Here is a 21,236-nt window from a genome sequence, read left to right as displayed (position 1 = left end):
AATCAGCACATGACGCAAAGAAAAAAAGAGGCGCAATGAGGTAGCTGACTGTGTGAGTAAGATTAGCGACCCTAGTGGCCGACACAAACACCGGGCCCATTTAGGAGTGGCACTGCAGTGTCACGCAGGATGTCCCTTCCAAAAAACCCTCCCCAATCAGCACATGACGCAAAGAAAAAAAGAGGCGCAATGAGGTAGCTGACTGTGTGAGTAAGATTAGCGACCCTAGTGGCCGACACAAACACCGGGCCCATTTAGGAGTGGCACTGCAGTGTCACGCAGGATGTCCCTTCCAAAAAACCCTCCCCAATCAGCACATGACGCAAAGAAAAAAAGAGGCGCAATGAGGTAGCTGACTGTGTGAGTAAGATTAGCGACCCTAGTGGCCGACACAAACACCGGGCCCATTTAGGAGTGGCACTGCAGTGTCACGCAGGATGTCCCTTCCAAAAAACCCTCCCCAAACAGCACATGACGCAAAGAAAAAGAAAAGAAAAAAGAGGTGCAAGATGGAATTGTCCTTGGGCCCTCCCACCCACCCTTATGTTGTATAAACAAAACAGGACATGCACACTTTAACCAACCCATCATTTCAGTGACAGGGTCTGCCACACGACTGTGACTGATATGACGGGTTGGTTTGGACCCCCCCCAAAAAAGAAGCAATTAATCTCTCCTTGCACAAACTGGCTCTACAGAGGCAAGATGTCCACCTCATCATCACCCTCCGATATATCACCGTGTACATCCCCCTCCTCACAGATTATCAATTCGTCCCCACTGGAATCCACCATCTCAGCTCCCTGTGTACTTTGTGGAGGCAATTGCTGCTGGTCAATGTCTCCGCGGAGGAATTGATTATAATTCATTTTAATGAACATCATCTTCTCCACATTTTCTGGATGTAACCTCGTACGCCGATTGCTGACAAGGTGAGCGGCGGCACTAAACACTCTTTCGGAGTACACACTTGTGGGAGGGCAACTTAGGTAGAATAAAGCCAGTTTGTGCAATGGCCTCCAAATTGCCTCTTTTTCCTGCCAGTATAAGTATGGACTGTGTGACGTGCCTACTTGGATGCGGTCACTCATATAATCCTCCACCATTCTTTCAATGGTGAGAGAATCATATGCAGTGACAGTAGACGACATGTCCGTAATCGTTGTCAGGTCCTTCAGTCCGGACCAGATGTCAGCATCAGCAGTCGCTCCAGACTGCCCTGCATCACCGCCAGCGGGTGGGCTCGGAATTCTGAGCCTTTTCCTCGCACCCCCAGTTGCGGGAGAATGTGAAGGAGGAGATGTTGACAGGTCGCGTTCCGCTTGACTTGACAATTTTCTCACCAGCAGGTCTTTCAACCCCAGCAGACTTGTGTCTGCCGGAAAGAGAGATCCAAGGTAGGCTTTAAATCTAGGATCGAGCACGGTGGCCAAAATGTAGTGCTCTGATTTCAACAGATTGACCACCCGTGAATCCTTGTTAAGCGAATTAAGGGCTCCATCCACAAGTCCCACATGCCTAGCGGAATCGCTCCGTGTTAGCTCCTCCTTCAATGTCTCCAGCTTCTTCTGCAAAAGCCTGATGAGGGGAATGACCTGACTCAGGCTGGCAGTGTCTGAACTGACTTCACGTGTGGCAAGTTCAAAGGGCATCAGAACCTTGCACAACGTTGAAATCATTCTCCACTGCGCTTGAGACAGGTGCATTCCACCTCCTATATCGTGCTCAATTGTATAGGCTTGAATGGCCTTTTGCTGCTCCTCCAACCTCTGAAGCATATAGAGGGTTGAATTCCACCTCGTTACCACTTCTTGCTTCAGATGATGGCAGGGCAGGTTCAGTAGTTTTTGGTGGTGCTCCAGTCTTCTGTACGCCGAAAGTGTCCCGCAATTTTTCTGGCCACCGACAGCATCTCTTGCACGCCCCTGTCGTTTTTTAAATAATTCTGCACCACCAAATTCAAGGTATGTGCAAAACATGGGACGTGCTGGAATTTGCCCATATTTAATGCACACACAATATTGCTGGCGTTGTCCGATGCCACAAATCCACAGGAGAGTCCAATTGGGGTAAGCCATTCCGCGATGATCTTCCTCAGTTGCCGTAAGAGGTTTTCAGCTGTGTGCGTATTCTGGAAACCGGTGATACAAAGCGTAGCCTGCCTAGGAAAGAGTTGGCGTTTGCGAGATGCTGCTACTGGTGCCGCCGCTGCTGTTCTTGCGGCGGGAGTCCATACATCTACCCAGTGGGCTGTCACAGTCATATAGTCCTGACCCTGCCCTGCTCCACTTGTCCACATGTCCGTGGTTAAGTGGACATTGGGTACAACTGCATTTTTCAGGACACTGGTGAGTCTTTTTCTGACGTCCGTGTACATTCTCGGTATCGCCTGCCTAGAGAAGTGGAACCTAGATGGTATTTGGTAACGGGGGCACACTGCCTCAATAAATTTTCTAGTTCCCTGTGAACTAACGGCGGATACCGGACGCACGTCTAACACCAACATAGTTGTCAAGGCCTCAGTTATCCGCTTTGCAGCAGGATGACTGCTGTGATATTTCATCTTCCTCGCAAAGGACTGTTGAACAGTCAATTGCTTACTGGAAGTAGTACAAGTGGGCTTACGACTTCCCCTCTGGGATGACCATCGACTCCCAGCAGCAACAACAGCAGCGCCAGCAGCAGTAGGCGTTACACGCAAGGATGCATCGGAGGAATCCCAGGCAGGAGAGGAATCGTCAGAATTGCCAGTGACATGGCCTGCAGGACTATTGGCATTCCTGGGGAAGGAGGAAATTGACACTGAGGGAGTTGGTGGGGTGGTTTGCGTGAGCTTGGTTACAAGAGGAAGGGATTTACTGGTCAGTGGACTGCTTCCGCTGTCACCCAAAGTTTTTGAACTTGTCACTGTCTTATTATGAATGCGCTGCAGGTGACGTATAAGGGAGGATGTTCCGAGGTGGTTAACGTCCTTACCCCTACTTATTACAGCTTGACAAAGGGAACACACGGCTTGACACCTGTTGTCCGCATTTCTGTTGAAATACCTCCACACCGAAGAGCTGATTTTTTTGGTATTTTCACCTGGCATGTCAACGGCCATATTCCTCCCACCGACAACAGGTGTCTCCCCGGGTGCCTGACTTAAACAAACCACCTCACCATCAGAATCCTCCTGGTCAATTTCCTCCCCAGCGCCAGCAACACCCATATCCTCCTCATCCTGGTGTACTTCAACACTGACATCTTCAATCTGACTATCAGGAACTGGACTGCGGGTGCTCCTTCCAGCACTTGCAGGGGGCGTGCAAATGGTGGAAGGCGCATGCTCTTCACGTCCAGTGTTGGGAAGGTCAGGCATCGCAACCGACACAATTGGACTCTCCTTGTGGATTTGGGATTTCGAAGAATGCACAGTTCTTTGCTGTGCTTTTGCCAGCTTGAGTCTTTTCATTTTTCTAGCGAGAGGCTGAGTGCTTCCATCCTCATGTGAAGCTGAACCACTAGCCATGAACATAGGCCAGGGCCTCAGCCGTTCCTTGCCACTCCGTGTGGTAAATGGCATATTGGCAAGTTTACGCTTCTCCTCCGACAATTTTATTTTAGGTTTTGGAGTCCTTTTTTTACTGATATTTGGTGTTTTGGATTTGACATGCTCTGTACTATGACATTGGGCATCGGCCTTGGCAGACGACGTTGCTGGCATTTCATCGTCTCGGCCATGACTAGTGGCAGCAGCTTCAGCACGAGGTGGAAGTGGATCTTGATCTTTCCCTAATTTTGGAACCTCAACATTTTTGTTCTCCATATTTTAATAGGCACAACTAAAAGGCACCTCAGGTAAACAATGGAGATGGATGGATACTAGTATACAATTATGGACGGACTGCCGAGTGCCGACACAGAGGTAGCCACAGCCGTGAACTACCGTACTGTACTGTGTCTGCTGCTAATATAGACTGGTTGATAAAGAGATGTCGTAGTATGTATGTATGAAGAAGAAAGAAAAAAAAACCACGGTTAGGTGGTATACAATTATGGACGGACTGCCGAGTGCCGACACAGAGGTAGCCACAGCCGTGAACTATCGTACTGTACTGTGTCTGCTGCTAATATAGACTGGTTGATAAAGAGATGTCGTAGTATGTATGTATGAAGAAGAAAGAAAAAAAAACCACGGGTAGGTGGTATACAATTATGGACGGACTGCCGAGTGCCGACACAGAGGTAGCCACAGCCGTGAACTACCGTACTGTACTGTGTCTGCTGCTAATATAGACTGGTTGATAAAGAGATGTCGTAGTATGTATGTATAAAGAAGAAAGAAAAAAAAACCACGGTTAGGTGGTATACAATTATGGACGGACTGCCGAGTGCCGACACAGAGGTAGCCACAGCCGTGAACTACCGTACTGTACTGTGTCTGCTGCTAATATAGACTGGTTGATAAAGAGATGTAGTAGTATGTATGTATAAAGAAGAAAGAAAAAAAAACCACGGGTAGGTGGTATACAATTATGGACGGACTGCCGAGTGCCGACACAGAGGTAGCCACAGCCGTGAACTACCGTACTGTACTGTGTCTGCTGCTAATATAGACTGGTTGATAAAGAGATGTCGTAGTATGTATGTATAAAGAAGAAAGAAAAAAAAACCACGGTTAGGTGGTATACAATTATGGACGGACTGCCGAGTGCCGACACAGAGGTAGCCACAGCCGTGAACTACCGTACTGTACTGTGTCTGCTGCTAATATAGACTGGTTGATAAAGAGATGTAGTAGTATGTATGTATAAAGAAGAAAAAAAAAAAAAACACGGGTAGGTGGTATACAATTATGGACGGACTGCCGAGTGCCGACACAGAGGTAGCCACAGCCGTGAACTACCGTACTGTACTGTGTCTGCTGCTAATATAGACTGGTTGATAAAGAGATGTCGTAGTATGTATGTATAAAGAAGAAAGAAAAAAAAAACACGGTTAGGTGGTATACAATTATGGACGGACTGCCGAGTGCCGACACAGAGGTAGCCACAGCCGTGAACTACCGTACTGTACTGTGTCTGCTGCTAATATAGACTGGTTGATAAAGAGATGTCGTAGTATGTATGTATGAAGAAGAAAGAAAAAAAAACCACGGTTAGGTGGTATACAATTATGGACGGACTGCCGAGTGCCGACACAGAGGTAGCCACAGCCGTGAACTACCGTACTGTACTGTGTCTGCTGCTAATATAGACTGGTTGATAAAGAGATGTCGTAGTATGTATGTATAAAGAAGAAAGAAAAAAAAACCACGGTTAGGTGGTATACAATTATGGACGGACTGCCGAGTGCCGACACAGAGGTAGCCACAGCCGTGAACTACCATACTGTACTGTGTCTGCTGCTAATATAGACTGGTTGATAAAGAGATGTAGTAGTATGTATGTATAAAGAAGAAAGAAAAAAAAACCACGGGTAGGTGGTATACAATTATGGATGGACTGCCGAGTGCCGACACAGAGGTAGCTACAGCCGTGAACTACCGTACTGTGTCTGCTGCGACTGGATGATAAATAATGATATAAAAAATATATATATATCACTACTGCAGCCGGACAGGTATATATATTATATAATGACGGACCTGCTGGACACTGTCTGTCAGCAGAATGAGTTTTTTATAGAATAAAAAAAAAAACACCACACAAGTGAAGTCACACGACGAGTGTTTAACTTTTTCAGGCAATCACAATATAGTATACTACTAACTATACTGGTGGTCAGTGTGGTCAGGTCACTGGTCAGTCACACTGGCAGTGGCACTCCTGCAGCAAAAGTGTGCACTGTTTAATTTTAATATAATATGTACTCCTGGCTCCTGCTATAACCTATAACTGGCACTGCAGTGCTCCCCAGTCTCCCCCACAATTATAAGCTGTGTGAGCTGAGCACAGTCAGATATATAATATATACATAGATGATGCAGCACACTGGGCTGAGCAGTGCACACAGATATGGTATGTGACTGTCTTGTACTCCTGGCTCCTGCTATAACCTATAACTGGCACTGCAGTGCTCCCCAGTCTCCCCCACAATTATAAGCTGTGTGAGCTGAGCACAGTCAGATATATAATATATACATAGATGATGCAGGCATGCAGCACACTGGGCTGAGCAGTGCACACAGATATGGTATGTGACTGAGTCACTGTGTGTACCGTTTTTTTCAGGCAGAGAACGGATATATTAAATAAAACAACTGCACTGCTGGTGGTCACTGTGGTCAGTCACTAAACTCTGCACTCTCTTCTACAGTATCAGCCTCAGGTCAATCTCTCTCTCTCTCTCCTAATCTAAATGGAGAGGACGCCAGCCACGTCCTCTCCCTATCAATCTCAATGCACGTGTGAAAATGGCGGCGACGCGCGGCTCCTTATATAGAATCCGAGTCTCGCGAGAATCCGACAGCGTCATGATGACGTTCGGGCGCGCTCGGGTTAACCGAGCAAGGCGGGAAGATCCGAGTCGCTCGGACCCGTGAAAAAAAACATGAAGTTCGTGCGGGTTCGGATTCAGAGAAACCGAACCCGCTCATCTCTAATAGATAGTGGTCACTCTAGGAATTATTTAGGACAGGGTGCTGATCACAGATGAGGACACATCTGTGCACACCATAGCAGAACTGTAACTACACATTCAGTGCCCTTTGTACATAAAGATCCCTCCATACCTCAGGTAGTTAGGGTGTGCACCACACTTTCTCCTCATCAGGGGAGGATTCAGTGCACCAAGTGAGAATAGGGTTAGGCACCTGGTAGGACAGTTTGGATTAGGCTGTGGGAGGGAGGTTAATGTTAGGGGGGAAGTTAGAGTAAGGCTGCGAGAGGGGAGTTAGGGTTAGGAGGAAGGTTAGGATAAGGCTGCCAGAGTGGAGGCTAGGGTTAGCAAGGAGGTTAGGGTACGGATGCGAGATTGAAGCCTAAGATTATGAAGAAGGTAAGGGTAAAACTGCGGGATTAGAGACTAGGGTTGGGGGAAGGTCAGGAAAAGGCTGCGGGAGGGGACACTAGGGTTAGGTGGGAGGGTAGGGTAAGGCTGCTGGAGGGTAGGTTGGAATTAGGGTGAGATTAGGATAAGGCTGCCGGAGGGGATGTTAGGTAAGGCTGTGGGAGGGGGGGTTAACGTTAGGGAGGGAGGTTAGGGTAAGACTGCGTAAATGGCTAGAGTTAGGTACTGGGGGGAGGGTTAGGGTTAGATTTGGTCATAGTCTTTTAGCCTCTTGGATTTAAACTAAACCCTGTGATTGGTGGATCCGTGAACAGGGGGAGGTGAGGTCGCTGCACCCCTCACGTTTGACACCAGCTGCCTGCGGTCTTTGGCACTTCCAGGTTACCACAAACACCGCTGTTTGCGCATGCACCCTTCCTAGTTACTAGAGGTTCTACAGTTCCCTTAGCGTCCACCACAATTGTCTCCCCTGAAGTGGTGCCCATTTTGGGAGGGACATTTTTAACAGTATTTGTGGACGGCCAAATCAGCCCATCTGGCCATAGGCCCTTCTAGCATTTGCCAGCAGTGCCAGCCTAGCCCTGCATTGATATAATGATATTTAGATGGGACTATTCATTTTTAGTTTGGATACAGTAAATATGGATGTAATTTGGTCCGTTCCAGAGCGTGCCCTGATCGGTCTCCATTTCCTGTTGGTGATGTTAACTGATATGCTTGATATTTTTGACTTGCAAATTACTTTTGCTGCTACAATACTTGTTCTATTATCACATCTCAGGATGGCAATTACAGAAGAAAATGAAAGTCAAAAATATAATTCTCCTTTGAATTTTTTCAGTAGTGAATATTTTTATAATACATTAACCTATTGGTTACCAATTTATATAGAACTGTAAGTCCAAATCTCGGCTATCGGTTCCACAGAGAATCTGTGAAACAGCTAGCTGAGTCTCGGATGTGCTAATCCCGCGTTTAGCCTCGCAAAGCAGTAACTTAACTCTTACTACTCTGTGCCAGGGTTGAAGTGGCAGTCGAGTGTCATTCAGCTGCCTCAGTGAGATCTTATTGATATATTGCAGCATTTACTGATATTTCTCTGACGTCCTAAGTGGATGCTGGGGACTCCGTCAGGACCATGGGGATTAGCGGCTCCGCAGGAGACAGGGCACAAAACTAAAGCTTTAGGATCAGGTGGTGTGTACTGGCTCCTCCCCCTATGACCCTCCTCCAAGCCTCAGTTAGGTTTTTGTGCCCGTCCGAGCAGGGTGCAATCTAGGTGGCTCTCTTAAGGAGCTGCTTAGAAAAAGTTTTTAGGTTTCTTATTTTCAGTGAGTCCTGCTGGCAACAGGCTCACTGCATCGAGGGACTTAGGTGAGAGAAGTTCAACTCACCTGCGTGCAGGATGGATTGGCTTCTTAGGCTACTGGACACCATTAGCTCCAGAGGGAGTCGGAACACAGGTCTCACCCTGGGGTTCGTCCCGGAGCCGCGCCGCCGACCCCCCTTGCAGATGCTGAAGATTGAAGGTCCAGAAACCGGCGGCAGAAGGCTTTTCAGTCTTCATGAAGGTAGCGCACAGCACTGCAGCTGTGCGCCATTGTTGTCACACACTTCACACCAACGGTCACGGAGGGTGCAGGGCGTTGCTGGGGGCGCCCTGGGCAGCAATGTATAATACCTTATTCTGGCTAAAAATACATCACATATAGCCCCTGGAGGCTATATGGATGTATTTAACCCCTGCCAGGTCTCAGAAAAACGGGAGAAGAAGCCCGCCGAAAAGGGGGCGGGGCCTATTCTCCTCAGCACACAGCGCCATTTTCCCTCACAGAAAGGCTGGTGGGAAGGCTCCCAGGCTCTCCCCTGCACTGCACTACAGAAACAGGGTTAAAACAGAGAGGGGGGGGCACTTATTTGGCGATATGTATATATATATATTAAAATGCTATAAGGGAAAAACACTTATATAAAGGTTGTCCCTGTATAATATAGCGTTTTTGGTGTGTGCTGGCAAACTCTCCCTCTGTCTCCCCAAAGGGCTAGTGGGGTCCTGTCCTCTATCAGAGCATTCCCTGTGTGTGTGCTGTGTGTCGGTACTTGTGTGTCGACATGTATGAGGACGATGTTGGTGAGGAGGCGGAGCAATTGCCGGTAATGGTGATGTCACTCTCTAGGGAGTCGACACCGGAATGGATGGCTTATTTAAGGAATTACGTGATAATGTCAACACGCTGCAAGGTCGGTTGACGACATGAGACGGCCGGCAAACCAATTAGTACCTGTCCAGGCGTCTAAAACACCGTCAGGGGCGTTAAAACGTCCTTTTACCTCAGTCGGTCGACACAGACACAGACACGGACACTGACTCCAGTGTCGACGGTGAAGAAACAAACGTATTTTCCTTTAGGGCCACACGTTACTTGTTAAGGGCAATAATGGAGATGTTACATATTTCTGATACTACAAGTACCACAAAAAAGGGTATTATGTGGAGTGTGAAAAAATCTACATGTGGTTTTTCCTGAATCAGATAAATTAAATGAAGTGTGTGATGATGCGTGGGTTTCCCCCGATAGAAAATTATTGGCGGTATACCCTTTCCCGCCAGAAGTTATGGCGCGTTGGGAAACACACCTTAGGGTGGATAAGGCGCTCACACGCTTATAAAAACAAGTGGCGTTACCGTTTCCAGATACGGACGCCCTCAAGGAGCCAACTGATAGGAGGTTGGAAAATATCCTAAAAAGTATATACACACATACTGGTGTTATACTGCGACCAGCGATCGCCTCAGCCTGGATGGGCAGCGCTGGGGTGGCTTGGTCGGATTCCCTGACTGGAAATATTGATACCCTTGACAGGGACAGTATTTTATTGACTATAGAGCATTTAAAATATGCATTTCTATATATGCGAAACTCTGGCATCAAGAGTAAGTGCGATGTCCATATCTGCCAGACGATGTTTATGGACACGACAGTGGTCAGGTGATGCAGATTCCAAACGGCACATGGAAGTATTGCAGTATAAAGGGGAGGAGTTATTTGGGGTCGGTCCATCGGACCTGGTGGCCACGGCAACAGCTAGAAAATCCACCTTTTTTACCCCAAGTCACATCTCAGCAGAAAAAGACATAGTCTTTTCAGCCTCAGTCCTTTCGTCCCCATAATATCTGCCCAGGGATAGAGGTAAGGGAAGAAGACTGCAGCAGGCAGCCCATTCCCAGGAACAGAAGCCTTCCACCGCTTCTGCCAAGTCCTCAGCATGACGCTGGGGCCGTACAAACAGGTGCGGTGGGGGGTCGTCTCAAGAGTTTCAGCACGCAGTGGGCTCACTCGCAAGTGGACCCCTGGATCCTACAAGTAGTATCCCAGGGGTACAGATTGGAGATTCGAGACGTCTCCCCCTCGCAGGTTCCTGAAGTTTGCTTTACCAACGTCTACCTCCGACAGGGAGGCAGTATTGGAAACAATTCACAAGCTGTATTTCCAGCAGGTGATAATCAAAGTACCCCTCCTACAACAAGTAAAGGGGTATTATTCCACACTATATTGTGGTACTGAAGCCAGACGGCTCGGTGAGACCTATTCTAAATGGAGTCACTCAGAGCAGTGATAGCGAACCAGGAAGAAGGGGACTATATGGTGTCCCTGGACATCAAGGATGCTTACCTCCATGTCCAAATTTGCCCTTCTCACAAAGGGTACCTCAGGTTCGTGGTACAAAACTGTCACTATCAGTTTCAGACGCTGCCGTTTGGATTGTCCACGGCACCCCGGGTCTTTACCAAGGTAATGGCCGAAATGATGATTCTTCTTCAAAGAAAAGGCATCTTAATTATCCCTTACTTGGACGATCTCCTGATAAGGGCAAGGTCCAGAGAACAGTTGGAGGTCTGAGTAGCACTATCTCAAGTAATTCTACGACAGCACGGGTGGATTCTAAATATTCCAAAATCGCAGCTGTCTCCGACGACACGTCTGCTGTCCCTAGGGATGATCCTGGACACAGTCCAGAAAAAGGTGTTTCTCCCGGAGGAGAAAGCCAGGGAGTTATCCGAGCTAGTCAGGAACCTCCAAAAACCAGGAAAAGTGTCAGTGCATCATTGCACAAGGGTCCTGGGAAAAATGGTGGCTTCTTACGAAGCGATTCCATTCGGCAGATTTCACGCAAGAACTTTTCAGTGGGATCTGCTGGACAAATGGTCCGGATCGCATCTTCAGATGCATCAGCGGATAACCCTGTCTCCAAGGACAAGGGTGTCTCTTCTGTGGTGGCTGCAGAGTGCTCATCTACTAAAGTGCCACAGTTATGCATTTAGGACTGGGTCCTGGTGACCACGGATTCCAGCTTGAAAGGCTGGGGAGCAGTCACACAGGGAAAAAATTTCCAGGGAGTGTGATCAAGTCTGGGGACTTCTCTCCGCATAAATATACTGGAGCTAAGAGCAATTTACAATGCTCTAAGCTTAGCAAGACCTCTGCTTCAAGGTCAGCCGGTATTGATCCAGTGGGACACGTAAACAGACAGGGCGGCACAAGAAGCAGGAGGACAATGGCAGAAACTGCAAGGATTCTTCGCTGGGCGGAAAATCATGTAATAGCACTGTCAGCAGTTTTCATTCCGGGAGTGGACAACTGGGAAGCAGACTTCCTCAGCACGACCTCCACCCGGGAGAGTGGGGACTTCATCGAGAAGTTTTTTCCACATGATTGTGCACCGTTGGGAAAGACCAAAGGTGGACATGATGGCGTCCCGCCTGAACAAAAAACTGGACAGGTATTGCGCCAGGTCAAGAGACCCTCAGGCAATAGCTGTGGACGTTCTGGTAACACCATGGGTGTACCAGTCGGTGTATGTGTTCCCTCCTCTGCTTCTCATACCAAAGGTACTGAGAATTATAAGACGTAGAGGAGTAAGAACTATACTCGTGGCTCCGGATGGGCCAAGAAGGGCTTGGTACCCGGAACTTCATGAGATGCTCACAGAGGACTCAGGGCCTCTGCCGATAAGGAGGGACTTGCTTCAGCAAGTACCATGTCTGTTCCAAGACTTACCGCGGGTGCGTTTGACGGCATGGCGGTTGAACGCCGGATCCTAAGGGAAAAAAGGCATTCCGGAAGAGGTCATTCCTACCCTGGTCAAAGCCAGGAAGGAGGTGACCGCACAACATTATCACCACATGTGGCGAAAATATGTTGCGTGGTGTGAGGCCAGGAAGGCCCCACGAAGAAATTTCAACTCGGTCGATTCCTGCATTTCCTGCAAACAGGAGTGTCTATGGGCCTCAAATTGGGGTCCATTAAGGTTCAAATTTCGGCCCTGTCGATTTTCTTCCAGAAAGAATTGGCTTCAGTTCCTGAAGTCCAGAAATTTGACAAGGGAGTACTGCATATACAACCCCCTTTTGTGCCTCCAGTGGCACTGTGGGATCTCAACGTAGTCCTGGGATTCCTCAAATCACGTTGGTTTAAACCGCTCAAATCTGTGGATTTGAAATATCTCACATGGAAAGTGACCATGATGTTGGCCCTGGCCTCGGCCAGGCGAGTGTCAGAATTGGCGGCTTTGTCTCACAAAAGCCCATATCTGATTGTCCATTCGGACAGGGCAGAGCTGCGGACTCGTCCCCAGTTTCTCCCTAAGGTGGTGTCAGCGTTTCATCTGAACCAGCTTATTGTGGTACCTGCGGCTGCTAGAGACTGGGAGGACTCCAAGTTGCTAGATGTTGTCAGGGCCCTGAAAATATAGATTTCCAGGACGGCTGGAGTCAGGAAAACTGACTTGCTGTTATCCTGTATGCACCCAAAAAACTGGGTGCTCTTGCTTCTAAGCAGACGATTGCTAGTTGAATGTGTAGTACAATTCAGCTTGCACATTCTGTGGCAGGACTGCCACAGCCAAAATATATAAATGCCCATTCCACAAGGAAGGTGGGCTCATCTTGGGCGACTGCCCGAGGGGTCTCGGCTTTACAGCTTTGCCGAGCTGCTACTTGGTCAGGGGCACACCCTGGCTGAGGAGGACCTGGAGTTCTCTCACTCGGTGCTGCAGAGTCGTCCGCACTCTCCCGCCCGTTTGGGAGCTTTGGTATAATCCCCATGGTCCTGACGGAGTCCCCAGCATCCACTTAGGACGTCAGAGAAAATAAGATTTTACTTACCGATAAATCTATTTCTCGTAGTCCGTAGTGGATGCTGGGCGCCCATCCCAAGTGCGGATTGTCTGCAATACTTGTACATAGTTATTGTTACAAAAAAATCGGGTTGTTATTGTTGTGAGCCGTCTGTTCAGAGGCTCCTACGTTTGTCATACTGTTAACTGGGTTTAGATCACAAGTTATACGGTGTGATTGGTGTGGCTGGTATGAGTCTTACCCGGGATTCAATATCCTTCCTTATTGTGTACGCTCGTCCGGGCACAGTATCCTAACTGAGGCTTGGAGGAGGGTCATAGGGGGAGGAGCCAGTACACACCACCTGATCCTAAAGCTTTAGTTTTGTGCCCTGTCTCCTGCGGAGCCGCTAATCCCCATGGTCCTGACGGAGTCCCCAGCATCCACTACGGACTACGAGAAATAGATTTATCGGTAAGTAAAATCTTATTTTTTTTTATCAGCTATCACTGCACATTAATAAATAAGCCCCTTCGGGGCATATTTACCAATGTTATTTTGCGTGAAATCCTCTGAAACAACCATAAAGGGTAAGTATCCCCAAGATGTAATATGGAGGGACTGCTGCAGAGACTCTTTGACCACAGAAGCAGGACCCTTAGGTTTCTTTGAGGGCTTCTTAATTGGTGAATTTACCAGGCTCCAGAATGCAAAGCATTGTGCTATGTTTCTTTTTGTTTTGTATTTTTCATTACAGACCTTTAACATTGCTTTGTGGCATCTGATGACTGAAGCTATGGGGAACAAAGTTACACATGACTTAGTATTTGCTTTCAGAGCCATCACATTGGATTTTTCTGCTGTTTTGTCTGAAGGATCTCTTTTATCACAAGGTACCTATACACAAATCCTCTGAAATGTAATCCTGGCTAATCAGATAACATTTTCCTCATACATTTCTCATGCAGACTTACCAGTAAAATTTATCATTTCTTTCAACATAAACTGTTATAAACTTAACTTAAAAATCCTGACTTAGAGTCAGAGCGTAACGGCACTCTGTATTAGTGACACTTTAATAACGGCATATTCTTTATTGCTTTGTGCTGTGCATATGCTGAATGGTAAAAATAGGCAATGTACATTTTAGTGTTTGTAACTAAGTATATAGAGGTTTGTGAAGGTGTAGCAGTTAAATATACCACCTAGCCAAATACTGCTGACTGATAAAACTGTTGGTAAAATTATTGCAATCAGTAGGTCATAGTAATGGCTAAAATTTCAAGATTGAGCCATTAGCTTATGGCCCCCATATATCACTAATGGGATGCGTTTGGCATACCGGTGGTCAGAATGCCAGCTGTCATGTGACCGATGCTGGAATCCAGGACACTGACAGCCGACATCCCAAAGGTAAGAATCCGTGTTGGTATTAGGCTTAGGGCCCGTGGCTGGGTGGTAGGGATAGGGTTAGGCATTGGGGGTAGGGGGGCTAGGGCAAGGATTAGGAGGGTGGTTAGCTGTAGCCGCCTCCTCGAAATTTAGCCCTAACTGCCACCCACCTAGATTTAGACTTAGCCCCCACCAAAGGAGGGTTGGGGGAGGTTAGCGCACTTACCCTCCAAAAATGTCAGGATTATCGGTTTCTGGATGTCGGGGTCGGTCATGTGACCGCCAGCATCCCGAACTCAGGGATATCCTACTACACCCATCACTGATATATTGGGGCAACGCGCCAATCCCAGACCTGTGGGGTTGTGGGAAATGGTAATATTAAATATGTTTAAAAGAGAACAGGACAAAATGTAAGGACATTCTTTTACTAAAACATATCACAATCAATACTAACTTAGCTCCCTGGCCGAGAGCATAGACAGTTTTTTTTTATCAATGTATATTATTGTAATGAATTTCAATAGGAAAAAATGCTTTATTTAAATACTAAGACATTTTGGCATATGCTTTTGCTATCTTTTGAGTACATGCTGCTGTCCTTGTTAAATGTGTGGTAACCAGCTTCCCCATGTCTTGCCTAGAGAGACAATTACTGGTGAGACCCAGTGATGGCTTTTCTCTAGGTTTAGGGCAGTTTTCATATTGATAAATAGGTTGTTAATCTTAAAGGAAATTTAAACCTATCTCTCTACAGAGAGCTAGAGAGCTATAACAGGAAATAAGGGGTGGACTGAATAGCACCGGGGGATAGCTCCCATTGCTATTCAGGTCTCCGCGCTGTCATGTCGGAAAAGGCCGGTTCTAGCTGACTAAACAGAGTGTTTTGTCACGAGAACCGGCATTCTCCGACTAAAGTACATGGCGTGATGCTGTTCCCCAGCGCTAAGGGAAGAAATCGGCATTGCGCCAGCACTTTTGTCGGATTTCTACTCACACGCCTCTGGGGGTGTGAGAAGTAACCCTCTCGTTAGGCGTTACATTGCGCTGAATTGAACAACTCCCAGTACTATTCAATCTGCACTGAATTGAATTGATTCCAATGACTAGCTTACAAATACCTCATGTACTAAAGTAATTTAAGCAAATACAATTTTCAAGTCAGTCACCTTAAACTACAGTTACTGTAACTGGAGCCATTGCATTAAATTAAGCCTTATATCTATATCTATCCCAAGGTATAAGAAACATTCTACTATTTTCTGTAGCTTTAATTATGGACTGAACATGGAGTCATATCCATGAAGCTACTGTACCTCACTTATTAATTGATCAGTATTCCAAATGCTATATTATGTTACAAGTATCTTGGAGCTGTCATTTGTAAGTTCGTTATTTATTTATTCTTTCTCTCTCTCTCTTCCTTTCCTCCTCTCACTCTTTTTTCTTTTTTTTCCCCCTTTGCCTTTCCCCTGCTTTTCATGTCAGTTATTTATCCCCATTTACCAGGTTACCTCCTGTCCCAATATAGCCATAATCGAATTATTTGCCCAGCCTCTTCCTATGTCACCAGTCTTCTCCCTTCCTCCATTTTCTGCACGTGCGGGGTTCCCTTCAGTGTGCATAACTCCTTTACCCCTCTATAGCTCCTAATTCCTCCAACGTCGGCCAGCCACGAGAGTGTAGTCTGCAGCAGCTATAGAGATCACTTATACTGTCTGATACAGTGTGTCATCCATCATTGCAGTGGAAACAGAGGCTCCCACGCAGTGTAGGTACACAGCAGTGGAAGCTCAAGAGGTGGGGCTGCAGCGCAGTCCGAAATTCAATAGGGGAGCCACCAACTGTCACTAATTCCCAGCCATTGATGTTTGGCAGTGTTTGGAGTGGCAGTTTGTGTGGCTCCCCTGTTTGATTTTTGGACTGTGCTGCAGCCCCACCTCTGGAGTCACCACTGGTACATAGGCCCTCATTCCAAGTTGATCACACGTAGCAACTTTTTGCTACTCATGCGATCAACTTGACGCCACCTATGTGCGAGTGTATTTTAGCATAGCAGGGCTGCGATCGCTTGTGCAGCCCTGCTATGCTAAAAAAGTTTCCTGCAAAACAAGACCAGGGTCAGACCTACTTACCCTGTGCGACAGGTCCAGCGACGAAGGTCCCGGGATTGACGTCAGACATCCACCCTCCAAACGCCTGGATCCGCCTGCGTTCGCTTCACCACGCCTTGAAAACGGTCAGTTGACGCCCTGGAAGGCCTCCCGCCTGTCAGTCTTCATGCGATCGCCACTGCGGGCACTTTCTGCGCATCCGCAGTCCCGACCCGTTTGCATCGAATAACCGCTGCATGCGAATGGGTCGGAATGACCCCCATAGTCTGACACTCCGTACCCATGACAGAGATATGCAATTTACACAATTAAATGCAGACCTAGTGACTATTAATTCTGGCTCATTACTGATGTAAAACTAGACAGTGATCCTGTCAATGGGCTCTTCGGCTGAGCAGTACGATAACTATGTGGGTTGTAATCTTACACAGTCCAGGGACAATTTAGAGTTGCGTATTGTGTGTTTGTGCAGACTTTGAAACACTAAATATGCTCACAGCTTGCACCATTGTTTTCAGCTGTATAATGGGGCCTGCGTGTAGCCTCCATGTGGCTCCCTCTCTCACCAGTGCAGTTGTAGAGTAGTTTCTGTCACTGTGCCAGAGTCTATTGCGTATGCTCAGGTCCCTGGGAACTTGGCGCCTGCGCTAAGTTCCTGGTGATTTCTTTACTGCACACACTGTATATACACTGTATATATATCCACTGGAAAATGGCAGCAGTGCATCTTCCTGTTGATTTCTGCAGCACCAGCACCGGACTGCAGAGGTAAGTATAATGTGTAGATGCACAGTCTACACCCGTTATATACTGTATATGCCCATAATCAGGGGTGTTCACGTGCAAGTGGAGTACAGTAAGTGTGTACACAAGGACATTAGCTATGCCCATTCGGTTCTTCTGTATTTTGTTATCCATGTAATATTAAAAAATTAAATTTGCAATGTGTGAATTATACAACTACACAAGAAAGGTGGAAAGTCTGTACCTTGCTATTCTGATTTTAAAATAAAGCAATAAAAAGCAAGTAACTGTGCACTTGGGCAAAACCATGTTACACTGCAGGTGGGGCATATGTAACATGTGCAGAGAGATTTAGATTTGGGTGGGGTATGTCCAAACTGAAATCTAAATTGCATTGTAAAAATAAAGCTACAAACAAAAGAAGGCACAACAAAGTGACCCCTGGCGCTGATTGGTAATTAACAATTACTGCATATATATGTCTTATAGTATTTTTTGACCTTATAAACTTAATTTACTTATAAGAATCTAGAAGCAGCTCAACTGTAAATAAAGGGGGCTTCTCTACCTCCTTAACATAATACTCTTAGAAGAAAAAAAAAAAGGGAAAAACAGAAGCGCTAATAGATTTCTTGTTAGAAGAATTTTTATTTTTACTTTTTACAGCTATTGCTAGATAGCTCCTTAACTTACCTAAATATCTAATTATACATTAAAAATATTACTTTTTATATATATATTATAAAAAATCTGGCCAGTTTTATAAAACAACAACAATGACAAAACAATATTAACACATACACAATTGGATGCTCTTCTCCGTGCGGAGAGATGGACAATTAAATACAAATAGATCACACTGTTTCCTTCTGATATTAGCAGGTTACCAGCCTCAGGAATGATACATAGTTGCTCATTCAGCTTGTGCTTTAGAGCCTTTAGGATTTTGTAACTGTGTTAAAGATGGATTTTTAGTACACAGTTTCTTGCTCAGAGTGTTAGCTATTATTCACAAGTCCACGCTCTTATAGATTGTGACACATCTTTGCTTTCAAATGTATTGAGCCATGTATACAGTCTCTGTAGCTGTTCATTTCCACTTAAATAGTATAGATGATTTTAATACACAACAGTGATGAATAGGTTAGTTGTAATTTAGCATGTAAAGCCAAAATGTAAGCTTCATTCACGGCAGTATGGAGTTTTTACAGCTCAGCTGATGTTTTTAGAGCTGATACACAGCAACGACCACTTAATTGCTCATAAGTTGCGGTGATAGAAACTTTTACTGCACCTCCGCTGATATTATAGCATGGCCATGTTGTATAGAAATAGTTACCACACGGCCTCCTGGGTTAAAGTCCTTGTCGCTCCCGGCTCTGGTGCTCGAATACCTTTTCAAGAGCCTTATCCGGAGGTCTCTGGATATTTCCCAGCGTAGTGAGGCAAGTTCGTGGTATAGTTCTCTTAGGTAAGTAGAAACCAAACGATGAGACGCGTTTCTCCGCCTTTAAAACTCAGCGGCTTCCTCAGTCAGATATTTTTAATCACTGCCGCTCTGCTCGTTTTTATCCCCGGCATCTCTCAAATGCGCCTGCGTGTATTACCTGCGCTCCAAGCCTCATTTGCCGTCTTACAGCTGTAAATCGTTTCACGGGGCTGACGCAGAGTGCTCAATCACACTCCCGAATCCATTGCTATACGGGTATTTAACAGCTGTTGATGAAACTCATTTGTGTCCGCACACATATTTCAGTCCTTTGCTTATAACAAGTATACTATTTATACACATCTCATATGGACCATCAAATGCCGGTAATCAGAGTGGAGTCCTAGTAAATTTTAAATCATACATACATATATACATAAAAAATATAAATATATAGGGATAACTATAAGACCCATTCTCTAGCCAAACTCATATATACTAGAGAGAAAACTTTTAAAGAAGGAGGGCACAACATATACCAATATAGTTTATTTATTATTGATTTATTTTTTATTTTTTATCTATTATCTATATTTCATTTTATCAATAATTTTCTACTGTTTGATGCATTGTTCTAAAGAACCATTTGTATTGTATTTAATAATATAGACACTACATTATAATGTTTAGATCTAATTAACAAATCCAGAGTAAATATATATACAGACTAATCTCAGAGACATTTCTTATCTACATAAATAGCTGTCTAGCATATCTCACAAGGGATACTCCATTTATGTATCATTCCTGAGGCTGGTAACCTGCTAATATCAGAAGGAAACAGTGTGATCTATTTGTATTTAATTGTCCATCTCTCCGCACGGAGAAGAGCATCCAATTGTGTATGTGTTAATATTGTTTTGTCATTGTTGTTGTTTTATAAAACTGGCCAGATTTTTTATAATATATATATAAAAAGTAATATTTTTAATGTATAATTAGATATTTAGGTAAGTTAAGGAGCTATCTAGCAATAGCTGTAAAAAGTAAAAAATAAAAATTCTTCTAACAAGGAATCTATTAGCGCTTCTTTTTTTTCCTTTTTTTCTTCTTCTAAAAATAAAGCTGTCTAACATTTGTGGTCTACATGCAAAAGCAGCCAGTATTTAACCTTGCACAGAAACAATATAAATGTATTTGCTCCCCATGCTTTGCCAAAGGGTTTGTTCCAGATTTAAATGTACTTGTTATTTTTGCTTTACTTCCAAATCAGAATCAGACATACTGTAGTGTGCTTTCTCAAGACAATAGTTTTAGATTGCTTTAAATTTTGATTTGAGATTTTAGCATTATTGGATTTTGTTTTTATTTAAAAGATTCATATCCCGAAGTGTCATCTACATGGCAAAACAGAACTGCTACTAGCTTTGAAGAAGCTGCAGCAACTAAACTTCAAGCATGCTGGAAAAAAGTTTTCTACGGGAAAATTTGGAGTGCTAGATTACCAGGTAAGAAAATGACTACAGGTTGAGTATCCCATATCCAAATATTCAGAAATACGGAATATTCAGAAATACGGAATTTTTTGAGTGAGATAGTGAAACCTTTGTTTTCTGATGACTCAATGTACACAAACTTTGTTAAATACACAAAGATCTTAAAAAATATTGTATTAAATGACCTTCAGGCTGTGTGTATAACTGTGTATATGAAACATAAAGGAATTGTGTGAATGTGCACACAGTTTGTTTAATGCACAAAGTTATTAAAAATATTGGCTAAAATTACCTTCAGGCTGTGTGTATAAGGTGTATATGAAACATAAATGCATTATGTGCTTAGACTTAGTTCCCATCACCGTGATATCTCATTATGGTATGCAGTTATTCCAAAATACAGAAAAATCCGATATCCAAAATACTTTTGTTCCCAAGCATTTTGGATATGGGATACTCAACCTGTACATCATTTACATAATTCTGTATGGCAACTTGTTCATAGTGTCCATCAGTTGTACTAGCAGATGTGCAGGATGCCGTTTAAGTGTTCTTCAAAGATAATGAGGCTCATACGGAGTTTAATCCCACATGCATCCAAAAATTGCAGATGTATAATGCCATCACTAAAAAAATCCACTATTATATAAATATGAAAAACGGCAAGATGCATGCAGGTCTGCACCAGTCACACATGTATGAGGACAATGTACAATACATTGAAACGTTGCTGATCAAATTGCCGTCTGTCATTTGTTTATATAAGTCGTCTGGAGTGCTGTGCCTTTGTGGAACAACACTATATATATATATATATATATATATATATATTTATATACTGTGTATGTATATATATATATATATATATGTGTGTGTGTGTGTGTGTGTGTGTGTGTGTGTGTGTGTGTGTGTGTCATAGCACTTCTGTGCTTCTTATTAACCCTTATTAA

The 21,236-nt window shown here is 44.9% G+C and overlaps 1 protein-coding gene across 2 annotated transcripts in view; it reads left to right on the top strand.

Annotated features, from left to right (window-relative positions):
- Window positions 1-21,236, top strand: part of ADGB (androglobin) — a 943,967-nt gene that overhangs the window by 727,320 nt on the left and 195,411 nt on the right. For both annotated transcript variants that reach the window (XM_063917880.1, XM_063917881.1), the window contains 2 exons: window positions 13,869-14,004; window positions 20,167-20,298. In XM_063917880.1, coding sequence (XP_063773950.1) covers window positions 13,869-14,004; window positions 20,167-20,298 — 268 coding nt within the window. The remainder of the gene's footprint in view (window positions 1-13,868; window positions 14,005-20,166; window positions 20,299-21,236) is intronic.

The sequence above is a fragment of the Pseudophryne corroboree genome, chromosome 4 (assembly GCF_028390025.1).
Source record: "Pseudophryne corroboree isolate aPseCor3 chromosome 4, aPseCor3.hap2, whole genome shotgun sequence".
NCBI classification, from domain to species: Eukaryota; Metazoa; Chordata; class Amphibia; order Anura; family Myobatrachidae; genus Pseudophryne; species Pseudophryne corroboree.
This window is presented reverse-complemented; position numbering and strand designations above follow the sequence as displayed.